The sequence below is a fragment of the Rattus rattus genome, chromosome 12 (genome assembly GCF_011064425.1).
Source record: "Rattus rattus isolate New Zealand chromosome 12, Rrattus_CSIRO_v1, whole genome shotgun sequence".
In the NCBI taxonomy this organism is placed as follows: Eukaryota; Metazoa; Chordata; class Mammalia; order Rodentia; family Muridae; genus Rattus; species Rattus rattus.
Genome location: NC_046165.1, coordinates 61353004 through 61370507, shown reverse-complemented (window position 1 = coordinate 61370507; position 17504 = coordinate 61353004). Strand labels below are relative to the sequence as shown.

Genomic DNA, 17504 nt, shown 5'->3' with positions numbered 1-17504 from the left:
TGTCTTTGTTCACTGACGGAGTCTCAACATTTCTGTGCATATACCCAGTTCTGAAACATAAGGACACCCTTTTATACTCTGTGCACTGCTTTGGGTACATAAAATCTGGGCTGGTTGGCTTTTGTCAACTTGACACAAATCCAGTCATATCTGGGAAGAATCTTGATTGAGAAAATAACCTCTGTAGAACTGGCGATAGGGCAAGCCTGCGGGACATCTTGATTAGTGGCTGAGGTGGGAGGGTCCAGATCACTGTGGGTGGTGACACCCCCTTTCACCTGGGTTGCATAAGCAAGCAGGCTGAGTTAGCCAGGAAGTAGGGTTCCTCCATTGCCTCTGCTCCACTCCCGTCACTGAGTTCCTACCCAGCTGCCTACAGACTACAAGCTGCAAACCGAAATAAACACTTTCCTCCCCAGATTGCTTTTGGACATGGTGTTAACTAAGACAAAATCCATTCCTCTTGTTTCCAGATTTGGACCCAAATTTGACAAAAATCACCCATTAGCATCTTTTAAATGCATCTTCTTACTTTATGGGTCATGTGTTTATTTCTAGGTAGACAACTTTCTGGTTCCTTCAGGCAGAGAGCTTTGCTTCACTGAATTCTCTTGTAATCTCATCAGTTGGAGGGATGCCAATACAGGCCAAGGAGAGGTTGGTGGTGGTGGTGGTGGTGGTGGTGGTGGTGGTGTGTGTGTGTGTGTGTGTGTGTGTGTGTGTGTGTGCGCACTGTGTGCACTAGCGTGTGTGGGTGTCTGCAGAGGTAAAAAGAGGGCATCAGATTCCTTAAAGCTGACCTTGCGAGCGGTCGTGAGCTGTCTGACATGGAGCCTAGGAACCCAACTTGAGTTCTTGGTAGAAGAACGGCAAGAGCTCTGAGCCACGGAGTTGCTCTCCAGCTCCTCCTTGCCAAATGTCTAGGGAGAAGTCTGAAGCCAAAACTCAAAGAACAAATCTCTCTAAAGACATCAAAATCCAAATAAATTAATGCCTGAAATTAAATTCTCTTTTCCACACTGGGATCCAAGGTTTTTGATTAAATAACTGAGAACTTGAGTATTCGGTTTTGATTCTTCATCACAAAGATCCTTCAGATGAGCTGGGAAGCTTTAGTTCAGTATGGAGTCTCCTGTGGTCTTCACATTTCATCAGAGCAAAGGGTTAGATAAGGAATGGAAACTGACAAACCGAGGAAGCCCAGGAGATGACTCATTTGGTAAAGTGCCCACCACACTAACAAGACCTGAGGTTAGATCCCCAGAGCCCTATTATAAAGCCTGTCATGGAGCCAGGTGAAGGGAGCAGGCTGGAAGGCCAAATTAGAAGGCCTGGAATCCTCACAGTAGCTCTGCCTCAGGAAAGGAACTTCCTGCTGCCTGAAGATCTGGATACAGAATTCCCAGTCCTTCTCTAGCGCCATGTCTGCCTTCGTGCCGCCATGCTTCCCGCCAAGATGATGTGGACTGAACCTCTGAGACTGTAAGTAAGCACCGATTAAATGTTTGCCTTTACAAGAGTTGCCTTGCCCCACCCCCCCACCCCCACCCAGCTGAGACACCACACTGCTGTCTGCAGCAGTCACTGTGGGGATCTATTCTCCCTTGGGAATTTCAGTGTACAAGCATCTTGGGGATTCCATCATACTTGCTTCAAATCTGTAGCCCCACAAACCTATATAGACCCACCAGGCAGAACCCAAGTCTGTGCAGCGCCCTGCAATACAGCGGCAGTGTATTCCTGTGTGGAATACACAGTGGAATCCTGTGTCCCCCCAAGCCTGAGGAACCAAGAGGTTTGACCCTGTGATCGGAGACTGAGCTCCCTCCCCACCCCTGGTGCCCACTGCTGCCTTCCAGCGAGGACCTTTGGAGAGTGCACCTTCCTTGCCTACTGCATCAGTTAAAAGCATAGGAACACTAAAGTGAAGGGCTGGAAAGAGAGATCCCACGCAAGTAGAAAAAAGACGTAAGCAGATATAGCTACACTCCGTCAGCTAAAAGAAATTTTAAATCCAAAACTGAGAGTGGGAGGATAGAAGAAGAAGGGATAAACAGATCAATTCAATAAGAGGAGACAACAATTATCTATACACGCACTGCTGGAGTACCCAGTTACACAAAGTAAACATAAACATGGTTAGGCCTTATGGTGATTAGTGTTCATTGTTAGCTTGACACAGTCTGTAATGGCCAGGGACATGCGGCCTGTGCATCCAGGTATAGTGTCTACCCACTTCCTCAGAACGCAAACATTTCATCCTAGACAGAAGAGGGGGACTCATAAAGACACACAGCTCTTACAATACCTGAAAGACTCAGGAAGTTCAGAAAGTCACAAGATCCATGAGGCTCCTAAGCACTAAATGATTACTGGGGCAGAGGAGATTCCTCAATGGAGACGTCTGTATGTTGGTCAAGGAACCTCTGGTTCATGAGTCCTCACCTGTAAGCCTCTGCACAGGGCCAAGGTCACCTGATATGGCCTTAAGGTATTAAATCAGGCTCAGGTTGGAGAGGCCACAGCTCAACTAAGACTGTGACAACTTCACTGAGAGCAAGCAGACTTTATACACCTCTATCAGAAACAGGACAGAATGGCAATTGCCAAAATCAATACAATTGTAGTTGCCAGGATACAATGTTTGCAAGCTGTGGGGCTGTGAGTTGTGAAAGGTACCCTGATTCCTGGTCCAGACAGGTTGAATCCCCTGGGACCCTAAAAGGGACGACAGGCACATTTCCAGCCTCCCAGATCAGGGTGTCACTAGCTGCAGCCCCCCACAAACCCCTGCAGAGAGGTTTGAGACAGACCAAGTCACACAGAGCAATGCCCCAAGTCCCTCCTCCACAGGTGAGGACATAACCACAGGTCACATAGGGACAGATCAATCATAGAGACAGGACCACGCCCCTGAATATGTAGATGAGGTCTGACCCATCCAAAAAAACCCCTATATTTAAGGGTCGTGTTCAGAATTAAAGGTGTGCAAGAATCACTCCATCCTCTGAGAGCTTCTGTCTTAAGAGCTGTAACACCGCCTGGGGAAGAGATCTGCACTCCCAAAAGCACTGCCAGAAGCCCTCCTGCATGCCTCACTGGCTAGTTCGTCTTCTTCGCCTGAGGGAGAGCCCAGCCTGAAACCAAGGCAGAACAACACCTGCCCAAGTTCTCCTCCTTTCTTCTGTACCCGCCAACCTAGCTGGACCAGAGATCTCCGTGGAAAAACCTCAGGCACAGAGGCCCACAGCAAGCTATACAGGCCATATCAGATTCACGTCTAAGACCAACTGTCCTGTCAAGCTCCCATGCTTCCTTGACTTCTAAGGGAACATAGAGAAACACAAAGAGGGCTGAATGCTTCTCTGCCTGAGGGAGAGCACATTGTGTCCCAAGAGTCGTGGACTCTAATCTGAAAAACCTATGAACCTATGAAGATGCCCCCAAAGGTAGCTAAGCCAGGCCAACTCTGTGGTTCCCTTCACTCAAGTGCTGGGGCAGGCTCCTGGGTTGCATCTCCATCTGAATCATCAAAGTGCCTATTAGCAAACCCTCACTCATGCTGTTGTGAGGAACCCCCAGTAAATTAATTGTTTCACCAAGCAAAAATTGAGGTGATATCCATCTTGATGGTCTAATATCCATGCTCTATCTGGCTGAATAGACATTTGTTCACACACCACCTGACCCAAGCCCAGTGCACTTTCATCCCTCCATATACATGAAGTTTATCTGCAACACCAGGATCCATATGGTAAGAAAAATTGACCAGAAATTGATGGATATACATAGTAACAAGTATTATAAATCCCAGTGTGGGGTTCCTTCCATCCTTAGACTATTTATGTTCCCAGATAAAAGACACCCACAGCCTTTATATTTTTACATATGCCTTAGGCAGCACAATAGCTGGGCAGCTGCCCACCCTCCATGCTGTTAGAATCCACCTTCCTACCGATAACCCATTATTACTTACTATGTTTGGTTTGGGTTGCTCTTAGCTCTAATTAGGCAGCCCTCTGGGCCACATTCTCTTGGCCCTTAGCCCACAGCAGCTTTTCTTTCTCCTCTCCTGTTCTTCTATTCCATGATGGCTTCTCTTTCCTTCTTCCTTCTCCCTCCAAGTCCAAGAAACCTCAACCCCACCTATGTCTCTTCTGCCTAGCTATTAGCTGTAGGCATCTTCATTCACTAATCAGAATTAACCTGGGTCCCAGGGGCTAAGTGCCAGGTCTTGGAAACCAGCACTTAGCACTACAATAGATAGTGAAGGACAAACCCTCAACAGAAATACGACAAGGTTCCCTTGAGTAACTTTACATCATCAAATAGTGAAGGTACAAACACACAATAAGAACAAATAAAGATATTGTGGAATATCCATGAAGCCTATTCTGTAGCAGTGTGTAAGGAGACTGGGCGTGATTCACGTATGATATGTGCACATTGGAAAGGTTACAGTGGAACATAATTAGTGTAACTGGTGTGCATTGTTTGCTTTGGCAGCACATATACTAAAATTGGACTTGTGCAAAGATTAGCGTGGCTCCTGTACAATCAGTGTGCAGCAGTGACCATAATTTCAAAGTGTTATACAGACAGAATGGGATAGAGAAATGTTCACTGTCATGAAACATCATGACCAAGGCAACTTATAAAAGGAAACATTTAATCAGAAGTTTGTATATGGTTTCAGAGTGTTCACAGCCCTCATAGCAGGGAGCATAGTGACAGGGAGGTAGGAATGGTGGTTTTGGAACAGTAGCTGACAGTTCACTTCTGATCCACAGGAGGCAGGGAGAGAGAGAGAGAGAGAGAGAGAGAGAGAGAGAGAGAGAGAGAGAGAGAGAGAGAGAGAGAGAGAGAAAGAAAGAGAGAAGAAGAAGAAGAAGAAGAAGAAGAAGAAGAAGAAGAAGAAGAAGAAGAAGAAGAAGAAAGAAGAAGAAGAAGAAGAAGAAGAAGAAAAGAAGGAAGAGGAGGAGGATAGGGAGGGAGGGAGGGAGGGAGGGAGGGAGGGAGGGAGGGGAGGGAGGGAGGGAGGGAGGAGGGAAAAGCAAGAGCCTGGTGTGTCACACCCCAGTGACATATCTCTTCCAGCAAGACCACACCTCCTAATCCTTTCTAAACAGTTCCACTAACTGGGAACAGGTATTTAAATATGTGGACCTATGGAAGTCATTCTCATTCAAAACACTACAAGATCATGAAAGGGAGAGATGTGACCAAAAAAAAAAAAAAAATAAATCAAAATAGTAAGGACTTTTTAATTTAGAGTGACATAATATACATACTATTATGTTGAGAATCTTATTTGTTTCCTGGTGTTCAAACAAAAACATACTATTTAAAGGAGGTGAGGAGGGGAACAGGGATGGGGATTGGGTGTGGGGAGAGGGAGTTGGGAAAGGGTCGAAAGAGAGAGTGAAATTGGTGGGGGAAATCTCTGGAACTAGTCAGAGAACTGGGTTGGAAGAGGCTCCCTGTAGCCTAGGGGCATGACCCTAGCTGAGACTCCCAGTAATGGGGGATATGGAGACTGAAGTAGCCACTTCCTGTAGCAAGGCATGACTTCCAATGAAGGGAGGGCGACATCAAGCCACCCACGCAAAATTTGTTCTACCTGCAAGATTTACAGGGATAATGATGGAGCAGAGATTGAGGGAATGGCCAAACAATGACTGACTCAACTGGGGACCCATCATCCCACAGGAGGGAAACAACCTGACACTTAATGATACTCTGCTATGCTTGCAGACAGGAGCCTTGCATAACTGTGTCCTGAGAGGCTTCATACAGCAGTAGATAGAAACAGATGCAGAGACCGCAACTTTAAATGGAGCTCTGAGGAGTCTTGTGGAGGAGTTGTGGAAGGACTGAGGAAGCTGGAAGGGTCAAGGACACCACACGAAGACTGCAAAGTCAACTAACCTGGGCCCATGGGAGCTCACAGAGACTGAACCACCAACCAAAGAGCATGCAGGAGCGGGATCTAGCTCCCCCCCCACATTTGTAGTAGATGTGTCTTTACGTGGGTTGCCTGCCATTGGATCCCCTACCCCTAGCTGGACTGCCTTGGTGGGCCTCAGTGGGAGAGGATATGCTTCTTAGTCCTGCTGCTACTTGATGTCCCAGGATAGGGAGGTACTCAACGGGGAGTGGGGGTGGGTGGGGGGGTCCCTTTCTCTGAGGAGAAGAGGAGGGGTGATGGGGAGGGATTCGTGAGGGTGGGACTGGCAGTAGAGGAGGGAGGGCTGCAATGCAGATGTAAAGTGAATAAATAAATTAATGGAAAAAATAGTGAGAAAGAAAATATGGAGTAGACTGGGTGTACTGATAGACGCCTTTAATCCCAGCTCTGAGGAGGTAGAAGCAGGTGATTCCCTGTGAGGTGAGTTCCAAGCCAATCAGGGCTACATAGTGAGACTGTCTCAAAAATAAACAAACAGTGTAGAGGCATAAGTTCACACATCTATGTCTGTTTGTATGTATAAGAATTACTAGCATTTTTAGTTACTAGTAATTTAACAGAGTACTCAATGAGAACGGAAGGAAAGCTACTGAAATCCATAGGGTAAGGAGTGAAAACATTAACCCAGAGCACAAAGACATTTATTTTCCCAAAGCAAAGTGGGGATGGGGTGGGTGGGCTTAGGGTCAGGGAGAATTAAAATAAGAAGAGATAAATAATTTTATGCTTTTTCTTTTTTCTTATTTATTTATTTTTATGTTTATACTTATTGATTTTTTCATTTATTTTTTATTGAATATTTTATGTATTTACATTTCAAATGTTAGCCCCTTTCCCCCCTCTCCCATAAGCTCTCTCCCTCCCCCTACTTCTATAAAGATGCTACTACTCCCACCCACCCACTCCTACCTCAGCACCCTGGGATTCCCCTGGACAAAGGGCTTCTCCTCCTACTGATACCAGACAATGCCATCCTCTGCTACATATGCGGCTGGAGCCATAGGTCCCTCCATGTGTGTTTTTTGGTTGGTGGTTTAGTCTCCAGGAGCTCTAGGGGGTCTGGTTGGTTGATATCATTGTTCTTCCTATGGGGTTGCAAACAGCTTCAGCTCCTCCTGTTCTTTCTCTAACTCCTCACTGGGGTCCCTGGGCTCAGTCTAATGGTTAGGTGCAAGCATCCTCATCTGTACTAGTAAGGCTCTGACAGAGCCTCTCAGGACACATCCATATCAGGCTCCTGCCAGCAAGCACTTCTTGTCATCCACAATATTGTCTGGGTTTGGTGGCTGTATATGCACACCCATGTGTGGCAGTCTCTGGATGGGCTTTCAGTCTCTGCTCCACACTTTGTCTCCGTATCTCCTCCTGTGAGTATTTTTGTTCCCCTTTCTAAGAAGGTCTGAAACATTCACATTTTGGTCTTCCTTCTTCTTGAGCTTCATGTGGTTTGTGAATTGTATCTTGAGTATTCCAAGCTTTTGAGCTAATATCCATTTATCAGTGAGTGCATACTATGTGTGTTCTTTTGTGATTAGGTTACCTCACTGAGGATGATATTTTCAAGTTCCATCCATTTGCCTAAGAATTTCATGAAGACATTGTTTTTAATAGCTGTATATTACTCCATTGTGTAGATGTACCACGTTTTCTGTATCCATTCCTCTGTTGAAGGGCATCTGGGTTCTTTCCAGCTTTATAGGGCTATTATAAATAAGGCTGCTATGAACATAGTGGAGCATATGTCCTTGTTATATGTTGGAGCATCTTTTGGGTATATGCCCAAGAGAGGTATAGCTGGGTCCTCAGGTAGTACTATGTTCAATTTTCTGAGGAACCTTCAGACTGATTTCCAGCAAGTTGTAGCAGCTTGCAATCCCACCAACAATGGAGGAGTGCTCCTCTTTCTCTACTTCCTCACCAACTTCTGCTGTCACCTGAGTTTTTTATCTTAGCAATTCTGACTGGTGTGAGGTGGGATCTTGGGGTTGTTTTGATTTGCATTTCCCTCATAACTAAGGATGTTGAACATTTCTTTAGGCGCTTTCTCGGCCATTGGATATTCTTAAGTTAATTCTTTGTTTAGCTCTGTACCCCATTTTTAATATGTTTATTTGATTCTCTGGAGTCTAACTTCTTGAGTTCTTTGTATATATTAGATATCAGCCCTCTATTGAATGTAGGATTAGTAAAGATCTTTTCCCAATCTACTGACTGCTGTTTTGTCCTAATGACAGTGTCCTTCGCCTTATAGAAGCTTTGCAATTTTATGAGGTTCTATTTGTCGATTTTTGATCTTAGAGGATAAGCCATTGGTGTTTTGTTCAGGAAGTTTTCCCCTGTGCCTATGTGTTTGAGGTGCTTCCCCACTTTCTCTTCTATTAGTTTGAATGTATCTAGTTTTATGTGGAGGTCTTTGATCCACTTGGACTTGAGCTTTGTACAAGGAGGTAAGAATGGGTGGGTTTGCATTCTTCTACGTACTGACCTTCAGTCAAACCATTTTTTTTTAAATTCTGTCTTTTTCCCATTGGATAGTTTTAGCTCCTTTGTCAAAGATCAAGTGAGACCATAGGTCTTCACTTCTATTCCATTGATCTACCTGCCTGTCTCTGTACCAATACCATGCAGTTTTTTTATCAAGATTGCTCTATAATATAGCTTGAGGTCAGGGATGGTGATTCCCCTAGAAGTTCATTGTTGAGAATAGTTTTCACTATCCTGGGTTTTTTGTTATTCCAAATGAACTTGCAAATTGCTTTTTCTAACTCTATGAAGAATTCCAACTCTATGAGTTGGAATTTTGATGAGGATTGTATTGAATCTGTAAATTGCTTTTGGCAAGATGACTATTTTCACCATATTAATCCTGCCAATCCATGAGATGTCTTTCCATTTTCTGAGATCTTCTTTGATTTCTTTCTTCAGAGACTTGATGTTCTTGTCATACAGATCTTTTACTTGCTTGGTTAGAGTCACACTGAGGTATTTTATGTTATTTGTGACTATTGTGAAGGGTGTCGTTTCCCTAATTTCTTTCTCAGTCAGTGTCCTTTGAAGGCTAGTGATTTGTTTGAGTTAATTTTATATCCAGCTACTTTGCTGAAGTTATTTGTCAGGTTTCAGAGTTCTATGGTGGAATTTTTGGGGTTACTTAAGTATACTATCATATCATCTGCATATCATATCATTCTTTGACTTCTTTCTTTCCAACTTGTATTCCTTTGACTTCTTTTGGTTGTCTAATTGTTCTGGCTACGACTTCAAGTACTATATTGAATAGGTAGGGAGAGAGTGGGCAGCCTTGTCTAGTCCCTGATTTTAGTGGCATTGCTTCACGTTTCTCTCCATTTAGTTTGATGTTGGCTACTTGTTTGCTGTATATTGCTTTTACTATATTTAGGTATGGACCTTGAATTTCTGATCTTTCCAAGACTTTTATCATGAAGGGGTATTGAATTTTATCAAATGCTTTCTCAGCATCTAATGAGATAATCGTATGGGTTTTTTTTTCAATTTATTTACATAGTGGATTATGTTGGATTTCCATATATTGAACCATCCTTGCATCCTTGGGATGAAGCCTACTTGATCATGGTGAATGATCATTTTGATATATTCTTGGATTAGGTTTGTAAGAATTTTATTGAGTATTTTTGCATCAATAGTCATGAGGAAAATTGGTCTTAAGTTCTCTTTCTTTGTTGGGTCTTTGTGTGGTTTAGGTATAAACATAATTATGACTTCAAAAGATGAATTGGGTAGTGTTCCTTCTGTTTCTATTTTGTGGAATAGTTTGAAGAGTATTGGTATTAGGTCTTCACTAAACCCCTCTGTTCCTGGACTTTTTTTGACTGGAAGACTTTTAATGACTGATTCTATTTCTTTAGGGATTATGGGACTGTTTAGATGGTTTATCTGATCCTGATTTAACTTTGGTACCTACTATCTGTCTAGAAAATTATACATTTCATCAGGATTTTCCAGTTTTGTTGACTATAGGTGTTTGTAGTAGGAGCTAATAATTTTTTTTAATTTCCTCAGTTTCTGTTGTTATATCTCCCTTTTCATTTCTGATTTTGTTAATTTGGATACTATCTCTGTGCCGTCTGGTTAGTACGGCAAAGGATTTATCTATCTTGTGGATTTTCTCGAAGAACCAACTCCTGGTTTTGTTGATTCTTAGGAAAATTTTCTTCTATAATTTTGTTGAAGATATTTACTGACCCTTACCCTTTAAGTTGGGAATTTTCACTCTCTTCTATACCTATTTTCCCTAGGTTTGGTCTTGTTATTGTGTCCTGGATTTTCTGGATGTTTTGGGTTAGGAGGTTTCTGCATTTTGCTTTTTTGTTTACTATAGTGTCAATGTTTTCTATGGTATCTTCTACCCCTGAGATTTTCTCTTCAGTCTCTTTTATTCTGTTGGTGATGCTTGCATCTATGACTCCTTATTTTTTCCCCGGGTTTTTTTATCTCCAGGGTTGTCTCTCTTTGTGATTTCTTTATTGTTTCTATTTCCACATTTAGATTCTGGATGGTTTTGTTCAGTTCTTTCTCCTGTTTGGTTGTGTTTTCTTGTAATTCTTTAAGGGATTTTTGTGTTTCTTATCTAAGGACTTCTACATGTTTACCTGTGCTCTCCTGTATTTCTTTAAGGGAGTTATTTATGTCCTTCTTAAAGTCCTCTATCATCATCATGAGATGTGATTTTAAATCCAAATCTTGCTTTTCCAGTATGTTGGGGTATCCAGTACTTGTTGTGATGGAAGAACTGGGTTCTGATGATGCCATGTAGTTGTGGTTTCTGTTGCTTAGGTTCCTGTGCTTGCCTCTTGCTATCTGGTTATCTCTGATGTTAGTTGGTCTTACTGTCTCTGACTGGAGCTTGTACCTCCTGTGGGCCTGTGATCCTGTGAGTCTGTGATCTTAGGAGTGAGTGCATTCCTGGGAGACTAGCTCTCTCCTGGCAGGCTTTGGGTCCAGAGGGCTGTGGGACAGCCTTTGCTATGGGTGCAGATGAAGACCAGAAGGAGATTGTAAGGATCCTGTCCCAGGCTGTTCCACAGTTCCTGTGCTCTGTGAACTTCTTGAAGGTCCCTCTTTGGACAGTTGGTGGAGTGAAAGTGAGGTCTCACCTGAGGGCTGAGGAGTGAGAACACTCCTGGTAGACCAGCTCTCTCTGGGCAGGTTTTGGGTCCAAAGGGCTGTGTTTTCTTTTTTAAGGGTTTTCAGGGTATTTAAAGTAAGGTTACTTAGTCCTAAGTGAAGAAACCCTTAATTTAGAAAGGTTGCATCTAAAAGAAACTGATGTGAATTTTCTAAACTGTTGCGTAGAAATGGGGTGTTAATTATGTATTGCCTGACTAGTGTCTTTCGGACAAAGTATACTCAACAAAACCCATGATTCCTAGGCTAAATTTACTATCTGATAGTAAGTTTTTTTTCTTTTCCCTTCTGCTGTAACAACATGTGCCTAATGGCTGATAACTCTTTGACCTTCGAGGAAAGGCACTTGTGATTCTATCTGTCCTCACAGAGGCCCCAGGTGATTTGGCAATACCCTGGTGCTCACCAGTCTATAGCCTGAATAGAACAGAACTAGTCCTTTGATGTCTGTGATGGCAGTTGGCAGCTGGGCATCACACAGTGTTCCTGCGCATCCAGGCAACACCACCTCATTCCAGATCTACCACACAGGGAAACATATATCAATTGAAAATGTCTCAAAGTCACTAAAAACCCTGCTTTCAGTGTTCCAAAAAAGGACTTCTATTTTTTCTCATAAATTTTATCACTTTTCTATGTAAACTGTGCTTCAAAAAGACCAAGGGTTTGCAGATAGGAGATGACAATCAGTAAATTCTGGACTCCTGATCAATGATGGGACAAACCCAAGCCAGACTCCCCTGAGTGGATGCAAGAGTTGTCACCAAGTAGCACATACAAGGACCATCACATAGGTTACCCTTTGAGCTTCTAGAATTCTAGAAAAGTGGGGGCCCAGGTGCCTCTGTTTCATAACTTAGAGGAGGGAAGACCTGAACCTGGGCTTAGAGACAGACACACCACACCCCTAGAGAATTCCTTTCCCTCACTTGTCCTCTTAGTCTAGAATACATCCATCTTCTTTCAGGACCTCCAGTCATATTCCCAGGTCTCTGTTCATTCATCGTCCTAACGATGGCATCTTCAAAGTCTCAACATTCGACATGAACCTACAGCAAAAACATAACTACATGTTCTATCAACCGAAATCCCTAAACAGGAGGAACACCCTAGCAGGCATTGGCAGAAAAATAATTCCCATTTTAGTGATGGAAAGTTCCCAGCTTGGAATGAATCCATCTGGAAAGATACGAAGGTCGTGGGGTGGGAGAGACAGCTTAACAGTTGAGCATTTGAGTTCAGTTTCCAGGATCCACATCAGATTGCTAACAACCACCTGTAACTCCAATTCCAGGGGAACTGTCACTCTCCTCTGGCCTCTTCAGGTACAGACACTCATGTGCACATTCCTGTACAGATACACTTTTTAAAAAAATTTAAAGTTATAAAGATTGCTATAAAGGATAAGGACATATTTCATAGTTTTCAAAGTTGGGGTGCCTCTGCCTTCTGTAAACCTTCCCTGGGCCCCTCAGACTACTCTAGAATACACTATGTTTGTCTCATCGGAGCCCAGTAGGTAAGTCATTTACTCAGAATTATGCTCATGTTCCCCTTCCATTTGCTTTTGTGCCATGTGCCTCTGTGTGCTTTATAACATCTCAGTTCTTCCTGTGTAACTTTACAGCTGGGAAGTGTGAATGATTTACGTTACTAAGATTTGTTTTAGTATAGAAGTTAGTTGACCTCATTCAGTTATTAAAATGATAGTTGAAGCTCTCCCCCAACCCCACACACATACATCTAGCCTATGTACAGTTTTGAATCTGAATGTCTAAATTTCCCAAAACACTGACAGATCAGCATGATGTCAAGTCAAGGGTGTCTCTTCCCATTATCAGGGAATGAGGGGAATAGTTTGCCTCTGTAAATGGGGCCTTAACTGTCATAGCTCCAGAAACCATGAGGGACACAGATTGTTAGCTGCATGTCTCCCCACCTTCTCAGGACTGTTGCTCCCCTCCTTGCTCTGTGTTTACCAGAGCCCACACCCAGCCAGCATTTCATAAACGTGCTTAAAGTGAGGGACAGTCATCTCCATTGCATGCTACCTCCTGGTACAAAGCCTCATTGGAACCCAGAAATGTTCTAGCTATTGAAAGGTTCAATAAGCATGCAGCAACTTACCATTCCTGGGCCACATCCACAGAGAGGCTCTCCTCATTTCAGCCTCTGGTTCTCAGCATCCCTCCTCCGCTATGAGGCTGCTGCTTTCAATCCTGGGGGTCCTCACCTTGTTATCCATACTTCCTGTGGGTAAGACAAAGGCTTTTCATTCCAGGGGTATGACAGCAGAGGTGAAGGACACACACGGTATGGAAGAAATTTGAGGAGTCCAGAAAAGGAAACTGGGCAATTAGAAGAAGGTGGAAGAAGGGAGAAGGGACACATCCTCTGCCACAGGCTCACAGGATGCTGCCAGCAGGAGGCAAAGGCTTATGTTATGAGTTTCTTTAAAGGTGGTTGAAACTCATATGGTTTTACTTAATCTGTGTGGGCAATGTATAAGGTAGGAACAATGGCTTCACCTGAATTCATTTTTAATGTTTATCAGCATATATTAATTATACATAATAATGGGTTTCATTGTGATTTTGCTTATATTCAATTCCTTGTCTTGCCCCATCTCCTTCCTCTTGCTAGCCAGCCTCCTCCTACCTCTGCCTGCATGGGCTGTTTCGTTTTGTTCTGGGAATTGTTTTGGTTTGGTTTTGTTTGTTTAGTATGGGGAATTCCTTTGGGTTTGGGGTTTTTGTTTTGTTCTGGATAATAATGTAATTACATCATTTTCTCCCTCCCTTTTCTCCCTCAAACCCTCCCATATACCTCTCCTTGTTCAAATTTGTAGCTTCTTTTTTTTAAATTAATTGTTGCATGTGTATAGGAATGTGTAATTATATATACACATATTGGTAAATATAACCGCCTGCTCAGTCTGTCTAATGTTACTTGTAGGCATGCTTTCAGGGCTGACAGTTTGGTACTGGAAAACCAAGCATGTGCTCTTCCCGGGGAAGTTTCTCCCACTCTCGGCACTCCTGGGTTGTCTGTAGTTCGTTGTGTAGCCGTCTCTCATGGGCTTTCTCCCCTACACTTAGCTCGTCTGTTACTGTCATCCTCGCTCAGCTCAGGTCTAGGCAGTCGCGTCAGTGAGACTTTGTGGGTGAGACGTCTGACATTACTAGGAGACACAATTTCAAAGCAAAACCCCTGCTCCTCTGGCTCTTAGACCCTTCCTCTCCCATCCTCCACGGCATCTCCTGAGCCTGAGGTGCAGGAGTGCTTTGTCTCTTGGGACTAGGCTCCACAATTCTGTGTTCTGCTTGGTTGTGGTTTTCTATAGTGGTCTCTGTTTATGGTTTGTTTGGGGCTTTTCGGTCTTTCTCTCTTCCTTCCTTCCTTCCTTTCGTGTGTGTGTGTGTGTGTGTGTGTGTGTGTGTGTGTGTGTGTGTGTGTACACGCGTGCACGCACGCACATATGCACACATACGCGTGTTCCAGTAAGTCCCATTAGAGTTGTTTATAGAAGTATTTGAAGCATGTGCCAGAGTTCATTTGCAAAAACATGGGGAAATTACCAGTGGCTACACCACTGAAGAAAATGTTTCTCCCTCTTAGCTGAGTGTTAATATGCAGGAAGGGGTGTGACCCAGTAGCCCCACCCTTCCATGACAGGATATTGATGGGCCCCTATAGGAGTCTTGTGCAGGTCATCATAGGTGCTGGGAGGTCATCATGCCAGACCCAGAATTCAGTGTCCCGTCTCTGTCTCTGTCTCTGTCTCTGTCTCTGTCTCTGTCTCTGTCTCTCTCTCTCTCTCTCTCTCTCTCTCTCTCTCTCTCTCTCACACACACACACACACACACACACACACAATCCTTGCCCCCATCCACAATGATCCCTGGGCCCTGGGCGGAGGTGGGGCAATTGATCCCACTGTCATTATTCTCTTCACTGTGACCATCGTTGCAGTCACTGATCTCAGCCCAGTGCAGAGGGAAGTTCCTCTGCCAGGCTCTGACAGCAGCCCTGATCTACGGGCCTAAGCCGCTACTTAGTGGGCATTGATGAGTCCTTCATGTCCATTAGCAAAACAACAGCAGCCTTCCACTAGGGCCTATGACCTCCCCAGCCACTGGCTTTTGACCAGGTTTGCAGCACCAGATGTGCTCACAGGATCAATCATTCTGAGTCAAGATCAAATCCCATTTGAAAGTGGTTGTCTGTGTGGCAGAGTTGCTGCTATTGCACCAGGGGGCTTAGTCTGTATTGTACACAGAGCTTATGGCTGAGGAAGACTGGTGCTGACAAACCTCTCTGGAAGCCTGTGCACCTCTCTGCACTGTGAGAGGGTGAACCAGTGGGAGGAAGCTTCATCACTGTTCCAGCCTGATTTCTATGTCCTGTGATGAAGGCACATGGTATTGTCAGGGTCTTACCATCGAGTTCTGGTGGGCAATCAACAACAGTTTCACCTTAGTCATTCTGCTCCACACTTCGTGTAAATGGAACTGTGTTTATGTGCTTTTTCTGTATGCAAAAATGTTACCTCACATCACATTCATGACATGCACCTGTGTGGTCTCTGTGAAGCACAGCATTGCTTCCTTTGGTGGAAATACCTTATTACAGTATCTATAATACAGTATTCCATTACATATCCAGGGACTCAACATAAACAAACGAATAGGTGTGACGAGCCACAGGAACGGAGTGAAGGACAAAATCCTTCTTGGTAGATGGAGAAAAGGCATTTGACAAAATTCAACGTCCTTCTTACAGTAAAATCTCCCAACGGATTGTGTGTGAAAAGAACACACCACAGCACAGTAAAGCCCGCATACAGCAAGCCCATAATATTCGACATGGAAATTTGAAGACTTCTGAGATCAGAGACAGAGATGCTTACTCACAGTTTGTACTAACCCAGGACTAAAATTCCTAGCCAGGGCAAGTAGGAAAGCCAAGGGAGTAACAGCCATTTAAACTAAAAAAAAAAAAAAGGCCAGCTGCTTCCAACTGTGCCCCAAAGCCCCATCCCAGCACCGGCATCCTCCCCTTCCTGAATCTCCACCCCGATCTTCCTCCCGCTTCACTTCTTTGATGGTCTGTATCGCGCTTAGATGTTTTCATTTATTCCAGCTTCCACTTATGACAGAAAACATGCCAGGCTGAGCATAGTGACACACCTGCAATCTCAGCACGTCGGAGGCTGAGTCAGGGGGATTGCCCTAAGTTCAGAGATAACCTGGGCTACATGATAAGTACCTGGCCATTCAAGCCTACATAGTGAGATTCTGTTTCAAACTCCAAAGGAGGAAGAAGGGGGAGCATTCATGGCTTTCTCTTTGGTCTGGGTGGTTTTGCTTAACCTGATGGTCTTTTCACTTCCTGCAAATGACATCTTCCCATCCTTCTTTATACCGATTCTTTTCTTTAACCACTCCTCTGTGATCAAGCACATAGACTGATCCTACAACACACACACACACACACACACACACACACACACAATTTTTTCATTGATTATTTATTCACTTTATATCCTGATGGCAACCCCCCTTCTCCTAGTCCCACCCTCACAAGCCCCTCTTCCCTTCTCCTCAGAGAAAGGGAGGCTCCCCATGGGGCCCTGAGACATCAAGTCACAGCAGGACTAAGAGCATCCTCTCCTCCTGAAGCCAGACAAGGAGGCCCAGTCAGGGAAGGGGATCTGAAGGAAAGCAACAGTCAGAGACCGCCTCTGCTCCAGTTGTTAGGGGACTCACATGAAGGCCAAGCCGCCATTCACAAAGTTTTAAAGTAGTAAAAACGAATCCTTTAAAAAATAATAACCAACCTCTGCCCCGCAAAAAGAATAACAAATAAGCAAACACAGTGAAATGTATTTGTCTTCTCTTTTCAAAGCCAGAAGCTTCCTGGCGAATCAGGAGTGTTTTTCCGAGTACCGCCACTGCAGGATGAAGTGCAAAGCCAACGAATACGCCATCAGGTACTGTGCGGACTGGACCATCTGCTGTCGGGTGAAGAAGAAAGAAGCCAAGAAGAAGATTATGTGGTGACACATTGAGCTCCCTCTTCTTAGATGCCAGGGAAAGGCACCCAAAGTGTACAAAAGCTCCTTGTCTACCTGCGGATAAACGGTGTGACGAGTAGAAAGAATTTCATGCTTAGATGGTCACGTGCACACAAATACATGTCTTATCACACTGTGAGTCTGTTTTCATGTGTATAACTTTCAGCAGATTGTGTTTTTAACCACATCCTCCATACATGCAAGATTGGCCTTGGCAATGCTAAATCAAGTCAGTGGGTTGTTAAAAGGAGGAGGAGGAGAAAGGTAGGAAGAATGCAAAGAAGGGCTCAGCAG

The 17504-nt window shown here is 44.1% G+C and overlaps 1 protein-coding gene across 1 annotated transcript; it reads left to right on the top strand.

Annotated features, from left to right (window-relative positions):
* Positions 1–13332: 13332 nt before the first annotated feature.
* Positions 13333–17196, top strand: LOC116913113 (beta-defensin 43). The gene is made up of 2 exons (XM_032917265.1): positions 13333–13390; positions 17042–17196. Exons 1-2 carry the CDS (start codon positions 13333–13335, stop codon positions 17194–17196), a joined length of 213 nt encoding a protein of 70 aa, XP_032773156.1.
* The last annotated feature ends 308 nt before the right edge of the window (positions 17197–17504 follow it).